The sequence below is a fragment of the Asterias rubens genome, chromosome 10 (genome assembly GCF_902459465.1).
Source record: "Asterias rubens chromosome 10, eAstRub1.3, whole genome shotgun sequence".
Lineage (NCBI taxonomy): Eukaryota > Metazoa > Echinodermata > Asteroidea > Forcipulatida > Asteriidae > Asterias > Asterias rubens.
The window spans coordinates 18,231,954-18,249,183 of NC_047071.1; the positions used below are offsets into that span (position 1 = coordinate 18,231,954).

Consider the following 17,230-nt stretch of genomic DNA (forward strand, 5'->3'; position numbering starts at 1 on the left):
AAGGTTTCCAGTGCCTTTAAGCTTAAGTTTCCACATACTGTATAGCACTGAAGAACCATGGAGTCAATTTCAACAATAATATACATCACATTATTTTGATGGATATAATTTTCAGCCATAAGGCGGGACTTGTTTGATGTTTAACTAGTGGATGTTGACAGCTCATTGAAATGCGATCATGCCGTAAAGCAGTAACTGTGACTGGTACGAACTGGGCCCAATTTCATAGAGCTGCTAAGCACACAAATTTGCTAAGCATGGAATTTCTTCCTTGATAAACACAGGATTACCAACCAAATTTCCAGGTGATTTTCAGGATAAGCAAACAACAGCTGAATACCAGAAATAAGCAATATGCAACAAATAGAAACTTGGTTGGTAATCCTGTTTTTATCAAGGAAGAAATTTCATGCTAAGCAAATTTTTGTGCTTAGCAGCTCCTCGAACACATCAATTCAGTCTAAAGTACGAAACGGTTCTGTAGATTACGAACGCCTTTGCAATTTCTACAGAGTTTGACAAAATGCTTTCAAAAGACGAAGGAATGGCATTATGTTAGTGGTACCGTAAACGGACGTCAATTTAAAATCCAATACTTTGAACCCGAAACGCCAACCTGCAAAAACCTCGCCCAAATTATTATTGAGTACACCGTTTACCTATAGCCATTACCTGTTTCCTAAAGCTGAAGGTTTACAAAACCAAGTTCCTTTTGCGGAAATTGTTGTCAAGAAACCAATTTCTAATATATACGTAACCTGTGGGTGGAATCATCATTCGTAGTAACGTGCCAAAACAAAACTCAGGAAATTAGACTTTCAAATGGTGACCAATGTTGCACCATCCCCTAGAAAAAAAAGCTCCACAAAATCATATATGAAGTAATTATACGTTTAAAAAGTCATGCGCAATATCCAGCGCTTCAAGGATACTTTATTTTAAAGCTATAATAAAGGTAAATAAAATACCAAATGGCCAAACTTGTGTTTACAACTGGATGCCACACTGTCCCCGCAATAATAACACACTTTTTTTTAATGCTACAAAAATTTATAGTGGGTCCTGCCACGTAAATATTCACTCATAGTGCAAATTTTATTCTTATACATTAAAAAACCATGTAATTACAGTAGTTGTTTTATATAGGGTAATGTACAAGAATGTTAAAATGGTAATGATACTGGACTATACAAGCAGGCATTACCTTATGTAAAACCTTTTTATGATACATGTTGCCCTCTGTTTCGATTATTTTATCCTCGGTAGAAAGCATTAAATTGGGCTTGTGATATTTGTTCCATTGTGATCTTAGTTATGTACCACCCATTCGAGTATTTTATGTGATAAGTCCGACATGTTACATTTTTCGTTTCAAAAGTGTGAGCGATCTGTGGCTTAATTTAACCTCATCGAACACAATTGGAACTGTAAATGTAACGTGTTAACACCAACGCCAATTTATTAATTAATTGGCTTGATAATTCTTGCGATGATACACCAGGGCTTCATTGATATCTTGCTATGTGTGTACGGTATCATTGTAGCACTAGTTTGCTTTTGAGACAATGTACATATCAGAACATTTTGAAACAAAACAAGGCAGAAGAACGCAACTCAACTTCGTTGAATGAGTTGAGGCATTGAGCTTAACAGTTCTCTTACTCTTAGAAATATATTTATCTTCGTGGACAGAACTTCAGTTCCCCATGCAGCTTCGAATGAAGCTTCTCATTTTCACAAAACAAATCAAAACTGCTTTCCAAAGAAACGGTCAATGAAACAGTGAGCTTTGTTTATCATGTGAAACTCGTTGCACAAAATGTGACTCATTGTCCCGCGCTGAGATTCTACTGATGGACCTTATGCAATGACGTCATCACCCCGCCATCTTTAGAGGTAAAACGACAATGTACGCGCGGCGCACAGAATCATCCAATAAGCAATTTCATTTTGACCTCTAGCCGAGGGAGGGCGCCCTGCATGCTCAGATGACGTCATCGTGTGTATTACATTCTTTTGTTATACCTCACAAGAACTGAAACTACTCGCTTACTAAACGCTAATAATAATTATTCCAACAACACGTTTTTGTTTGTTTTCGTTTATAATACGAACTCGTTGACGGTTGAAATAACCGTTGGAAGAAAAATAAGTTGTTAACTTGTTGTCCCCTGCAAAACTTTAACAACTGTGTGGTATAAGCACCAAGTCAATTGTAATTTTATATACACAATTTAATGCGGCTCCTCTGCTGGCAATTCGTCATCGACACCAGATACAAGTATGTCCATCCATTGCGAGGTTTACTGCACTGGAGATTACTGGCTGTATGGTTGACGCACAGTAACCATTCACCATGATGATGCATTGTCCAACCACTGTATGCGTCCAATAACCACTCTCCGGTAACCCGATGACAAGTCAACCCTAAGTCAACCCTATGTCACCAACTGCGAAGTAATATCGCCGGCTCACCCTGGCAGTGTCTTCAATATTGGCACGCGCGAGACCAACCCCCCGATTCACCGCGAATCAAACCTTCGTCGTTTGGAGGTGACATTTTAAACGTTTAACAAACGTAAACGGTTTTCAAAATCCAGTTTAAACTGCCCCATCCAACGTACTGTCGTCTTGTTCTTTTACTGGCAAGAATATAAGAGGAGCTGATAGGATGATTCCGCTGGTACCACAGATCACACAGATGAGGAACACCCATAGGAAGATCCGATCAATCACTGTGGCTACGTATTTCCAATCTTCTGTCATCTGCGTAATCAAGAGAGAATGAACCAAAAGGATGATTATGAAAACATTTCACTCATCCGTTTAACAAGGTCACTGTAAAGGTCATATTCATCTTGAGTGCCGATTTTCTTAACCTGGGCCCGATTTCATAGAGCTACTTAAGCATAGCAACATTATACTTACCAGATGAAGTTTATCAGCCCAAATTCCACGTAACATATATACATTTTACTGGTATCCAGCATTTGTATTTGCCTAGCAGAAAACCGCGTTGAGAAACATTTTCTGCTTCAGCCAGCTCAATGAAATGGCCCTAGATTTAGAACACAAACCCGTTCATACAAAAATGCTCTTGTCAAAAAATTGCCTCATTAATTTACAGCAAACATTTATATGTATTGATGTACATATGTAGATGAGCAGTCCCTGAAATCTTGTGGAGGCTGACATGGTTGTGATAGGATAAGTTATTTGACATACCCTATTGTAATCCTCTTCGGTTTTGAGGTGCGTCGCGATGAACCGTACGCCGTCCACTGCTTGTTTAAACTCCTTCGAAAAACGATTACCACCAGACGACTTGGATGATTCTCCGTCGCTTCCAGCTACCTCGTCAGACAGAGTCCTGAGTTTGAATCCAGAGTGGTGATTATCATAAATGTCCCTGCCGTTACTCCTTGTTGAGTCCCCGTCCTTGTGGATAACCTCCTTCAACTCGAAATAATTGGGATCTCTCTGGTTGCCCTTTTGTACTTTGGTGAGGTACTGCTGAGGACGTTTCATGTAGAGCAATGGCGGCAGGATTTCCAGAAAGACTCGTCGCACCCACGGCTGCATGATATGCGTACTCGGTGCTCGGTAGTGGATATTCAGCACGATTACTGTGATTACAATCGAGAGCGTCACGAGTACCATTGTGAAGAGCAGGTATCTACCGATGAGCGGTATGAGTAGAGAGGTAGGGGGAATGATCTCAGCAATCAGCAAGAGGAACACAGTCAGAGCTAGGAGCACCGAGATACAAAGGGTGATTTTCTCACCAGAGTCAGACGGCAAGTAGAATACCAGCACTGTAAGAAATGAGATGAGGACGCAAGGAAGAATGAGGTTGACCGTGTAGAACAATGGCTTTCTCCTGATGATCATATTGAATGTGATATCAGTGTAGATCTCATCACAGCATGGGTATTTGACTGTGTGTTTGGTACCAGGGGTACCGATGATATACCATTCACCACTCTGCCAGTAGTCTTCAAGATCTACGTCAGGCCCACCGAGAGGCATCAAGTCTATGAGTAAACCATCGTAAGTCCAGGAACCAAACTTCATGATACATTCCTGCTGGTCGAAAGGGAAATACTGGACATCTATTTTACATGAGCTCTTGTAGATGGCTGGAGGTAGCCAGTAGATGACGCCACTGTCGTAGACCAGTGCTTTCGTCATTAAAGTCACCTCGTATTTGCCATCCGCACTGTTGAGTAAACATACAATCAAATTGAGTTCAAGATTGAATGGTCATTTAATTAGAGGGAAGGTACACGTTTGGTAATTACTCAAAACAAATATTAACTTGAAAACTGACTTGGTAACGAGCATTGGAGTGCTGTTGATAGTATAAAACATTGTGAGAAACGGCTCCCTCTGAAGTAGCATAGATTTTGAGAAAGTGGTAAATTCTCACTAAAATAATAAAATACTTATATCTAGAAGTCTTTTATTCCTATCTGAAAGCAGTCAAATTCGTCCACAAGGGTGTTTTTCTTTCATCATTTTCTCGCAACTTCGATTCCCAATTTAGCTCAAAATTCCACAGGCTTGTTATTTTATGCTTATGTTGGGATACACCAAATGAGAAGACTGGTCTTTGACAATTACCAAACGTGTACCTTTCCTTTAAGGATCTCTTATTTTAAAGGCAGTGGACACTATTGGTAATTACTCAAAATAATTATCATCATAAAACCTTTCTTGATAACGAGTAATGGGGAGAGGTTGATGGTATAAAACATCCGAGAAACAGCTCCGTCTGAAGTGACGTAGTTTTCGAGAAAGAAGTAACTTTCCACGAATTTGATTTCGAGACCTCAAGTTTAGAATTTGAGGTCTCGAAATCAAGCATCAGAAAGCACACAACTTCATGTGACAAGGGTATTTATTCTTTCATTTTTATCTCGCAAATTCTACAACCGATTGAGCTTAAATTTTCACAGGTTTGTTATTATATGCATATGTTGAAATACACCAACCGTGAAGGCTAGTCTTTGACAATTACCAACAGTGTCCACTGGCTTTAAAGAAAATAATTCAAAAAAGATTCCTAACAATGAGTAATTTTCCTCTAAGGGAATGTTTTTATTTCGCCTCATGAATGCCATCAGAAACTTTTCCCTTTCTCGTTGGAATGACCGAACTTACACCACAAAGGACTGCACGACAAGAGGTGTTGGTCGTTGTTAAGAAAACTCTTCATTTCAGTTGTTTGCACCACATGGGACTTATTAAAGGGAAAACGTTTGGTAATCGCACTTCATAGTAATTGGAATAAGCCACTCCGGAATGTCAGCGGCGCACGTCCTGGTATTGTCAAAAGGTTATGGGAGATAGACAAAATCCGTTGACAGCAGTAACAGACATGTTTATTGTAAATATCTACAATAATGATTAAAACAATCGAACAGTTCCAAAAACCAAAGGTATACTTTGCGTTTAAATGTGTTACTCCAATACTTACTTATTGTAAAGAACAATATCAGGAAGCCAGATCATCCCAGCAGGAACTCTAAGAATCTTGATGCCGTCATATTCATCAGGATTCCAACTTAATTTGTAATCGACCCATTGCTAGAAATGAAAGGAAATCACAAGGAAACAAAACCCATAAATATTAACACATAACAAACCAGAAAAAATGCAATAAACTATGACAGCTAAATGACTTATAATGAAAGTAAATACCAACTTAACTCCTGCTCTTTTTGTGCAATCCTAAGAAAGATATTGCTTTCGTTTGCTTTGTTTCGGTTACTTGACAATTGTTTTTGCCTCTTCTTTAACATTAATACTCAACCCCTACAATAATTCATAGATTCGTTTACTTTAGACACACCCTTTACAGTGTCTTCAATTTTAGACACTACACTGCAAAAGTTCGGTGTTAAAATTGACACGTAGATACCAACAAAGAATAGAAATTTACATCATAAGGTTTAAAATAACATTACTTCCTCCAAAAACATTTACAATTGTGTTATTCTAACACCGTATGATTTATTTTTGATTCCTTTTTTCGATATGTGACACACCCATGGTGTCAATTTTTACATCCAGCTTCAAATTTTTACCCATTACGTTATCTTCATTAAAAAAAACTAACCATAGCTTTGAATCTGAAAATTAGACCAGTGACCCCTTCAGATTAATACCCCAAAGATGTGTTTTTAGTTTGTGTCATCTTTTGTTGGAATGAAATGGATTCTTTCTGGGTCCGAAAAACACTTTATTAATATTAGTACTAAAATCAAATAAATTTAACAAAGACTTACCTGTTTTAACCAAACGTTCGTTGTCATGATTTGATTTTTCTCATCCTGCAAGAAAATGGTACAACAATTGAATTAACTTGAGATAATTTAGGTCAGAAAAATATATCATTATCAAAAACTATTTTACTTGTTATTATTTGTACAAAGGGCCTTAAGGGAAGGCAGCTGTAATACTGATAAGGCTTTAGTGTCTAAGTATAAAATAAATAAATAAATCATTTATAATAGAAAGTAGGCCTACAGATTATTCTTTTACACAGATATTAACATGGGCTGGAGGAAAATAATTCAAAAGAGGGCGCTATCAGAATAAGTCTGTACACATTTCGCCTTTTAGGGGGGGGGGGGTATAAACTCGGGGGGGGGCAGAATCTCCTGCCACAACGGCACTGCGAGATACAATAAATTAACCAAACATTACTCAAATAAAAATTAAAAACCAGCAAGAGTATAAGTTATTACGGAGAAAAACACAACAAGATATAAGTGTCGATACAATTGGACAAAGTTTGAACTGGTTATAAAAATTTAAGATTACCACGATGACAAAGAAATACAAGATACATGATGTAGTTCAATACATACATTTGTAAAAATGTATACAATCATGGAAAAAGTATTACGAAGACAAAGAAAACAAAATTCTTGATGTGGTTAAAGAAGTAACATTTATAAAAATGTACGCAACTCTGGAAAAGTATCGCAATAACAAAGAAATACAATAGTCTCAACGTGGCTCAATACAGACATTTATAAAAATGTACACAACTCTGGAAAAAATATCACAATAACAAAGAAATACAAGATACACAATGTGATTAAAGAAGGGTCATTCATAACAATGTTTAAAATCCTGGAAACAAATATCGGGATGAAAAGAAATACAGGATTCACAATCTGGTTAAAGGAACATTTATAAAAATTAATAAAATTCTGGAAAGGGATCACGATGACAAAAAATTACAAAACTCACATTGTGGTTAAACAAGGGACATGAAAAAATGTATAAAACTGTGGACAAAGTATCACAATGACAAAGTAATTCAAGATTTACAATGTGGTTAAAAAAAGACAACTATGAAAATGTACAAAATCTTGGAAAAGGTATCACAAAGACATAGAAATACAAGGTTCACAATGTGGTTAAAGAAAGGGAAATTTATAAAAATGTTATAAAGTTCAATACAAATGTTACAAAAACGCATAACAAAACTGGATTTACTGCACCTGTAATTATGAATTAAAACTCACCACATCAATAAGCTGTGACATTGTAAGGCCAAACTCGACCGATAATCTCTCTGTGTTGTTTTCCACTGGACGGATAAGGCGGTTATAACCATTGAAAAGATCATTGAAAAGCCTCTCCTCGGCCTCTGATGCAAGACCTCCTATAAGAAAAAAAAAACAAATAAATAAAATAAATTTAAATACAAATAAATGAGTTAAATATGACATATGTTACTTTGTTAAACACAATTTGACCCAAGACACGTGAAAACAAATTTCCATCAGCATGTTTTAAATACATTTCTTCATTACTCTACTCTCTTTATGTTAAAAAGAGTGAAAATTTCCTTCCCTTGTCCGAGTGGTGTCAGTTTCATTCTTTTGAGATTGAAAGTCAATCTGTGTCACTCTTTATGAGTGAAATTGGATTGGACCTCACTCTCAATCGAGTTGAAAGTACCCGTCTTTCACTCTAAAAAGAGTTGTCTGCCATATGGCTCTTTGCAAGAGTGGTGGCGAACTAAACGGTTTTTTTCCTTCACCCTTCTACATTGAGAGAGTAGGTGGCAAAAAGTGTGTAAAGATATCACCACAATCTCTTGCTCACTTTGAAGTTGACACGCTGATTATTGCATTAGCATAAAAATATTAGCGTGCCAAGTAACAGAGTTCCGCTGGTTATTGCAACATATTAAATGAATGAACATGCCAAGTAACAGAGTTCCTTGGGAAACTGGGCAGAGTTTCAACATTTTCTTGAAACTGAAATTGAAAAGCAAAACAGGTATAAGCAAACTCGTGCTTTTCGTTTGTATGTTCTACTCATCACAGAACATAATCAGATTTGGCTGTAAACTGTTCATTTTCAAATGGGGGAAATAGCTGTGGCATTTGTCAGTTTTGTTGCTGGCCTTCACTTGGTGATATTGACAAGCGGCACCTAAAGGAATTGCCGTTACTGATTGGAAAATATTTTCGTCCAAAAAAGGTTGCAAAAGGTCGTCTTTGTGTCCGTCCAGAGGATGCTTTGTGTTTGAAAATAAATGTGGTTTGCGTTGTGAATTTTGCTTTCGATTTTGATTGGTGCTTAGAGCACATGCCCCGTGACATTCGACCCCAAGGTGATTTTCGTCTCTTATTAGGCGCTGGACGCTATTGGTAATTATTACTCAAAATAATTTTAGCAATACAACATCTTACTTGGTACCGAGCAATGGAGAGCTGTTGATAGTATACAACATTGTGAGAAACGGCTCCTTTGAAGTCACATAGTTTTTGAGAAAGTTTAATTTTGCACTCAATATTAAAATACTTCAGGCCTGAAACCCTTTAATTATGCATTTGCTGAAAGCACACAAATTTGTGCAGCAAGGTGTTTTTCTTTTATTATTCTCTTGTAAATTCGGTGATCATTGATTCAAAAATTCTTTTTTTTTAGGTTATTTTATGCATGTGTTGAGATACACCAAGTGAGAACACTGGTCTTTGACAATATTACCAAACGTGTCCAGTGCGTGTAAGTCCCCGAGCAGGCCCGGCATCAAGAGAGAACGGAAATCCATATCAGCGCATTATGAATGTGGGTATCCAGTTAGCTTCTTTTCACAACCACTTTACGTTAAAGTTCTGCATAATATCTATGAGAGTTCTTGCATAAACAAAAGGCGAATCCCCTGGAGGCATAAACAGCCTTTAAAGAAGACCCATATCTTATCTAACCAAATGCGGCTGTCTTCACATCGGCTTAGCCAGTGTAATATTTTCTTACTTTACGTACCATCATCTACTGCAGCTGTCAGAGTCTGATATGGCTACCATTAATCTTAATGACAACTCGAAAAAGTTGTTTGAACAGAGGCTGATAGTGACAACTAATGAAAACCCATCAGTGTACGAGACATGTACACGACTGCGTAATGAGTAGTCGTGTAGACTACTAGACTACTTGTACTGTACAAGAAAGGTACATGGTATAACGTATAGGCCTACATTTCTGCGAGATGAGTAGTCAGGATGGGCTTAGGTAAAACTCGTTACTGTACGAAAAGGTGTACTGTATAGTGTGAATGGCTGAGTAACGAGTAATCATATAGAATATTAATTTAAAAAAAACTCGCTACCGGAGACAGGTACATTGATACATGTCTGCATGTTTTGGGCTACATGTACAAACTCGTTACTATCACTGGCTGAGAGTCATGCGTAGCGCGTACACACTTGCTTTTTTCATTGTTTACATCAAAGATGGCGGCCAACGACGCGCATCGCAATCCGTCTATAAAAAGGAAATGATTAACCGACCGCCACAACACACGTGAACAACTAAACACATACAAATACCGGATCGGAGGAGAACCCTAAAAGGCAAGAATTTTTACAAATGAACATAGCTAGTCGTCTAAACTACAAATGTATACTATAGGTACATTTACAATGGCTCATGTGTAGCCGCAAGTTTAATACAAATTTAATGTCTCTGAAATGCTTTAAAAATCGCATCAGGTTTCGGCGTAATGTTTACATTTCATTCCGTTAATTTGAAATCAATAGTTCGCTTCAAGAAACATGATCATGTGACGTTTAAAAAAAACCGTTTTGCAATAGTTACAGACGAGGCAAAGTGCTTTAATTTCAGGAAAAATCTTTCAAGTCCAGCGTTGCCAACCAGATCAGGTTCGTGCGCGAAATAACATTGATATTGTGTTGTTTTCTTAAAGTACGGGGTACCGGACTTGCCCTCGCGTTGGATTTGAATGTGCGGTGCCGCAGGGTACAGTCAGGCACCCGTCTATTGCCACCTCGTTCACGGATTTGATTACGTTAATGAATGCCGTTATCGAGTGGCTAGCCCAGAGGGCAGAGTACTCGGGATAGAGAATCGCAAATGCACGGTATATTATTGGGTACGAGGAGGTGCCTATGGGCGAAAACCAAGCTATGATGGCGTCACCAAGTACCAGTACATGGTATAGTTATATACACTCACTATATGTACCGCCACGTATGCATAAATCTCGTCCACCTCCTTAATACTAGTCTCATCTTGCGGACTTGTCCATCACCTCTCGCAGCAGTGCTAAATTAAAGGTGAAATGTGACATTTGGCCCGGACCAAATTCCATCGATTTTCTTGTTTGGTTTCGTTCGGACAGTGAATTGATGTGATTGGGTTGCCGTATTAGGGCGCCTCGATACACAATAGACAAGGTCTTGTATACTAGTGCTATGGGAAATGTAACAGAAGATGCCCTATGATTTGGCAACCTTAATGAAACAACTTGGGATGGGACTGCTAGACGATTTACGCGTCTTTCATTATCAAAATGTAGCCACTGAAGTGAAATTTGCTCTGAAATCCATCAAGGCTTATTACTGTGATGGAGGATTTGCAAATTTTTCAAGCAAAAGCGATTAACAAAAGATAAATGTGTCAAAACAAACAGGAAAATAAAACCACTCAAAATATTCGACATAATCGGTTATACCTTAACATTTTCTGCATTTAATAGTCAATGTTGTTCATGTGTAATGAACAAAAGTGTCAGTCTACCCTTTAATTTCTGGGAAGACTTTTCAATATTCAGATGACATGGAATGTATGTCATCAAACTCCAATCCGATGGCCCCTAGGTCTTACATTGCGATTCCACACAGACAAGGTATTCATTAGAAATTGCAGCCACCGAGCATTCCGTGTCAAGGAAAAGAGATCAAGGGAAAAAGAGTCGAGGATGAGGTTGAGGGGACGACGTTGAAAAATGTGTTTGGGACTAAACACTGGGGATGTCTGAGGGTAGACAAGGTCAGAATTGGAAGATCTATCAAGGGGTGTTGCACCCTATGTGACTAAACAAAGCCTTTGTATACACAGGGTTTTATTTTGATATTTCTATTCCATCCTGCTTATTGATAGACCTTTATCACGCTGTGGCCATCTTAATTTTACTCCATTCCATCTCATTGCAACCAAACTGAGGCAGGACGAAATAATAGTCTGGTGCCATGTTTGCGCAATGAATGTTAGCATGCATTACTGTTATGGACATGCCCATGATGGTGACAGCGTGATTAAGGTCTAGAAAAGATCTAGAGTAAAGGGGTGAGAGTCGTTGTGGACAACACGATCTGAAACATATGATTTTAAAAACTAGTTTTTCTTACATTATGTATCTAAAGTTTGTGTTATCTACCATGGGAAAACATTGGCAAACTACTTTTATGTTTTTTTATAATCACAACAACATTTCTATAAATTATCTAACTATAATAATGAAATAAAGTCGGTCGTATAATATAAAATGACAATACCATTAACATTGTGCATGTTCAACTACCTCAAACTTCAACACGCTTGTCTGAATCCCCTTATCTGGAGCTGGAGGCTGCTCCAAATATTTGTCCTATTTAATTTCAAAGTTCAAACAATTCAAAACTTACGATCACGTCTATGAATGCATTTAATTCATCAGTTTGTTTCTGCATGTCAGTTGCCGCCATTCCAACCCATCCGTATACCTTCGGTATTTGCAATCTTTGCAAGTTGATTCCTTATCTCATATCAAATAATCCCCGTTTGTGGATAATCGGATGCGCGCCCCCCCCCCCACCACCGAGCCAACATCTGTAATATTGTTTGATCAGAAGAAAGCTAGCCAGTGGCTCAGAGGCGAGGAGTGTCCACTTAAAACCAAGCCTAAAGCCACAACAACAAACTCTACCGTTGTTTAATGATCATTAGAAATCGCTGGATGAGCTTGTGACTCTTACCGACCGTAGTGGCGTGAGAAAAACAGATTGCCAGGGATAATTTTCAAAAATGGAATACGACTTTATGGAGGGTAGTTGAATCTTGACCGAGTACTTCATTTTATTTGCACTTATTAAAAATAATCTACATTCGTATACTGTTAGGTCTTTTCCAATGAGTAGGTTAAACTTTGCACAGATGGGATACAACCTAGTTATAAGGTTTGTGGTAACACCATGTAGTAATACAAATCATGCTAGCCTTCGAGAAAGGCTCCGTTAGGGTCGAAACGTCAGGCCTTTAACTATTTTGTTTTGAAGTAGCCTAAAGATCACGTACGTACAAGGACATACAAATAAATGGATAAGGGACCAAAGTGCCCGACATCTTTAGAAACAGAAAAAAACAGAACATGAAGCTGGGCAGGACATCAAGCCGCACAAACCATTGCAGCTAAGCAGCTAATGGACGCCATATGGGACCAAACGGAATACAGGGAACCAGGGAAAAAGATGGAGAGACGAGATGCAACAACAGTGTGGGACAGTTAACTGGTATCAAGAAAACAAAGACATTTGGAGATATCATGATGAGGCCTTCAATTTGCAGTGGTGCTGAGCAAGGTCCGGTTGCATTTAGGTATCATGCTGCATTTAGGCTCGGTTTACATTTAGTCCAGTTAACATTTAGGCCCCTGTTTACATTATTTTAGGCCCCTGTTTACATTTAGGCCCCTGTTTACACCTGAGCCAGGGCTACATTTTAGGTCTCGGGCCATTTGCATCCGGGTGGCTATTAGGTCCAGGGTGGCTATTGGGCCATGTGCTGCATTTAGGCCCTGTGCTTCATTTAGGCCCCGGGCAACATAGTAGATATCTGGCAATATTTAGGAGCAGCTTGCAGACATGGGAACAGATACATTTACTAAAGAAGACAGATGAAAACATTCCTTCACATGACGAATGTCGTACCATATACTTTACCATAACTTTAAACTAAAGTATGTCAGCAACACTTAATAAAATATATGTTCACTTGAAACTCTTCATGCAAAACTTATTGCTCCACCTTTACTGACCTCTACCATGTCACATTGAAAACGTATAGTCCTTTACGCAGTGTAATGTCACGACAAAATGGTAATTTAGAAATCACAAGAGTTGTCCTTTAGATACAGTTTCAGGTAGACGATACAGTGAACACAGTTTATCACGTCATGTAGTACATATCGGGTAAACAGGCCAGTAGACTCCAAAACAGTCCACGAGGAAAAGTCTGACCTCACAGAACAACATGCTAATTTTGACATTTCAGGAGCAAGTTGAGGTCCTCCGTAGATTGTGAAAGGATCTCCGGGCATCTTAACTAGAAACGTCTGCTCAACATTCATATATTAAAGATACACGCGAGTGGGAGAGGCTACTTCGCTGGCGATCTCTCTTAATTACGGGAAGATTTTGTTGTGTTTCAACCGTTGAGGGAAAACTGATCATTTCCGAACGAGATCAGTCTTGACATTGACATTAAAGACTGTGCATTTGTCGTCATTTATTTATTTCTTTAAATTTCTCTTCCAAAGATAGCATTATATTATATTTGGAATGTGACAAAAGTTCTGTATGGGCTATGATTCATAAATTGACCAAAAACACACAAGTTTGGGGGAAACAGCAGGAAAACGCTAAACCTGTTTGGTCAATAGAGGGCTGCCTAGAGGACTGTTTGATTATAAGGATATCATGTATATGTATAATGTGTATTTTTATGAGCTAGGTCTGGGAGGGCATATCTTTTTTTATGACATTTTTTTAAACTTTTGCCCTTCCTTGGACGGCCTGTGCTTGTTTTATTGTTTTGCTTTTTGTGTCCGAAGAATTAAAATAAATAGCAGCTTGCTAACAATCAGAGCTCGATAAACACTCAACAGACAATCCGAAACGGGTCATGTACACTGGACCAAGGCCTAAACAAAACTATCCAACAATATTATCTATCTACATATCAACATTTTTTTTTCAACAAACGTCACAATGAACTGATTAATATATATATATATTGGAATCTCTGAGGCACCATTTAGTCTGTCCTTGGTGTCCGACTGTGTGGTGACCATGAGGATTCACATGGTCAGGAAACAGATTGTGTGGCAGTAATTCTTAGAGCGCATGGTTATAGATACAAAACCAAATATTAAAATCAATTACTTGGTGCTCGGCTAGCCGAATGAAATATAAATGCATTGTGTGTTAACAACAGCTTTTCTTTCAGTAAGAGTATCTGATTATTGCATACAATGTATCCAGGGTTGGTTTATCTATGCCACATAGACCTTTTCGCAAATACCGGGGCGCGCGCGTAAAGCTTGGAATTAGGTGCATTGTGGTCTTGCTGGTATCCAAATTTGATCCATATAAATCCAACAGTGCACCCCATTCAACAGTCTGCGCTTGCGCATTGGTATTTGCGATAAGGTCTATGTACTGGACTGTAAAGTATATAGAAATTGTTTGCGATGTTAATATTTTACAAGATCCACCTTCAGATGGTTTGCATGATAAAAACATGAACTTTAAATCTATGAAAAACAACATCAACATTTGACTTGATTATATCAGAGCAGACATAAGGGTGTACGATCAGATCAAATAGCATGGTGTATATACATTATGTACAGATACCAGTTACATGTATTTAGAAATTGATCAGTATGCCGCAATAGGTTTGACATGAGGGGATATCAGTAACATTACTACACTATAAGCGTAAAATGGTATATATATGCAGCACTAACTAACACGAACTGAATCAAACTATACGTATTGGCGTTTGCAAAATTCGCCACCGAATTTGATAAAGGTATACTTCAGTATACTTCTCGTTTCATTTATCCAAGACAACTAAAGAACGAACACAATCTCTCTATCCTACATTGTTCCAAAGAGCCCCTCAAAACCGTTCATTGAAATTAAACCAATTCTTGTGGGGGTAAATAGAAGCTGAATAAACAAAAACACTGTCAATAATGACTAATGTGTACATACCTGCACATGTGCAGTTTAGCCTGTACAATGCATGCAGTTTGTTTCAATTTCAAACGACGGTAGGCAACAATCCGTAATGGAGGAATGTTCACAAAGGTTTATCGATCTGAACCTAGCCGAACCTTGATATTCTATAATTCACTGAATCAAACCAGATTTTCTCCATCAGATTTAGATGAATGATTTCAACCCGAAAATACGTCTGTGGGCTGCGAACCGACTGCTATGATGTATGACAAGTCTATATAGACTCTTCCAAGTCGACCTTGCTCTTTAATTGCACTTTAAACTTCGTGATATTTAAGATTTTCCCCATCAGGTTCAGCTGAATGGTTTTAACCCGAAGGCAACAGAAAAAGGTTATTTGGAGCTTGGAACCGACTGCTATGAGATATGACAAGTCTAGTATATTATAGACTCTTTCAAGTCGACCTTGCTCTTTAATTGCACTTTAAACGTCATGATCTTTAAGAGTTCCCCATCAGGTTCAAATGAATGGTTTCAACCCGAAGGAAACAGAAAAGGGTTATTGGAGCTTGGAACCGACTGCTATGATATATGACAAGTCTAGTGTATTATAGACACTTTCAAGTCGACCTTGCTCTTTAATTGCAATCTAAACGTCGTGATCTTTAACATTTTCCCCATAAGGTTCAGCTGAATGGTTTCAACCCGAAGGAAACAGAAAAAAGGTCTTTGGAGCTTGGAACCGAGTGCTAATATATATGACAAGTCTAGTATTATAGACTCTTCCAAGTCGACCTTGCTCTTTAATTGCACTTTAAACGTCGTGACCTTTAAGATTTTCCTCACATACTCAGATGAAAACAAAAAGTATGTGAGCTTTAAACCGACTGCTATGACAAGTTTAGTAATATAGACTCTTCCAAGTCGACCTTGGTCTTTGAATGTACTTTAAACGTCGTGATCTTTAAGCTGGTTGTCTGATGGTCAGATCCACTACTAGGAGAAGACGACGGGCATATCTTCTTTCAACTCGACTGCGTGTATCCAACAAGGCACCTTGTTAACAATTTACTTGACTTGCACATAATTGGGCGTTAACTCGTGTACGCTTTGATCATATAGGTTCTCCTTTTAGGATGTGTATAAGATTAAAGATGCTGCGTAGCAACTATTACAAGTCTAGCTTTTCACGCCCTTTTCTATCCAAGAGACACATCAATGCAAATATTATTCAGTACATAAATCTACACAATTGTGACGTAAACGTTTGCGAATGTGTGGGAGGCTGACTAAAGTGATGACTTCCTTAATGCTTTTGGCAATCTCCACTCTACCAATCCATTGAAAGCCGACGTGAATTACAGGAGTCTTTTGTGATTCTTTAACTTCTGATACAATAATTTACTTCATGTATACTGCGTGAGCGCAAGATACGTGAACACAACGTGGGCGATGCAGTCGTTATGCCAACAGCATACTAATCGAGTTGAAATTTCGTAAATTTGCCACAGCCTATAAGAAAACCAATGCAGTTTATTCTACTGAAACAACTCTGCTCGAAGCACGGTTATCATGTTTCGCTGGGAGTAAAAGACTATACACAACAAACGAGCCTGCATTATTCAGTCTTTAATGATGAAGCTGTACAGGCATGGCGATATCATGTGAAGATGGTTGAGTACATGGCGCGGTAGTATCGTATAGCGTGCAGGCGGCGGGCAGGCGACATTGTAGACATACCAGTACCATGGCTGCTCCGAGCCTACAAATATCGGCTCGTATTTCCCCCAATCATATTCATATTGGCAAAAAATATCTTCTTGTTTTTCGCATCTCCTTTTACTTTCTTCTTCAATGTTATTTACTAAGTGTTTATGATTAGCTTAGGATCTGTAGCATCATAAAATCTGAATCAAAATGTTGTAACTTCGTCATTTACGTTCATCCTTTTTTTG

The 17,230-nt window shown here is 38.2% G+C and overlaps 1 protein-coding gene across 3 annotated transcripts in view; it reads right to left on the reverse strand.

Annotated features, from left to right (window-relative positions):
• Positions 1-369: 369 nt before the first annotated feature.
• LOC117295456 (neuronal acetylcholine receptor subunit alpha-4-like) overlaps positions 370-17,230 on the reverse strand; it is a 52,845-nt gene continuing 35,984 nt past the window's right edge. For all 3 annotated transcript variants that reach the window (XM_033778125.1, XM_033778122.1, XM_033778124.1), the window contains exons 3-7: positions 7,542-7,681; positions 6,291-6,335; positions 5,480-5,589; positions 3,226-4,219; positions 370-2,766 (exon numbers count right to left, since the gene is read on the reverse strand). In XM_033778125.1, the coding sequence (XP_033634016.1) occupies positions 2,602-2,766; positions 3,226-4,219; positions 5,480-5,589; positions 6,291-6,335; positions 7,542-7,681 (1,454 nt within the window). In that variant the 3' untranslated portion in view covers positions 370-2,601. The remainder of the gene's footprint in view (positions 2,767-3,225; positions 4,220-5,479; positions 5,590-6,290; positions 6,336-7,541; positions 7,682-17,230) is intronic.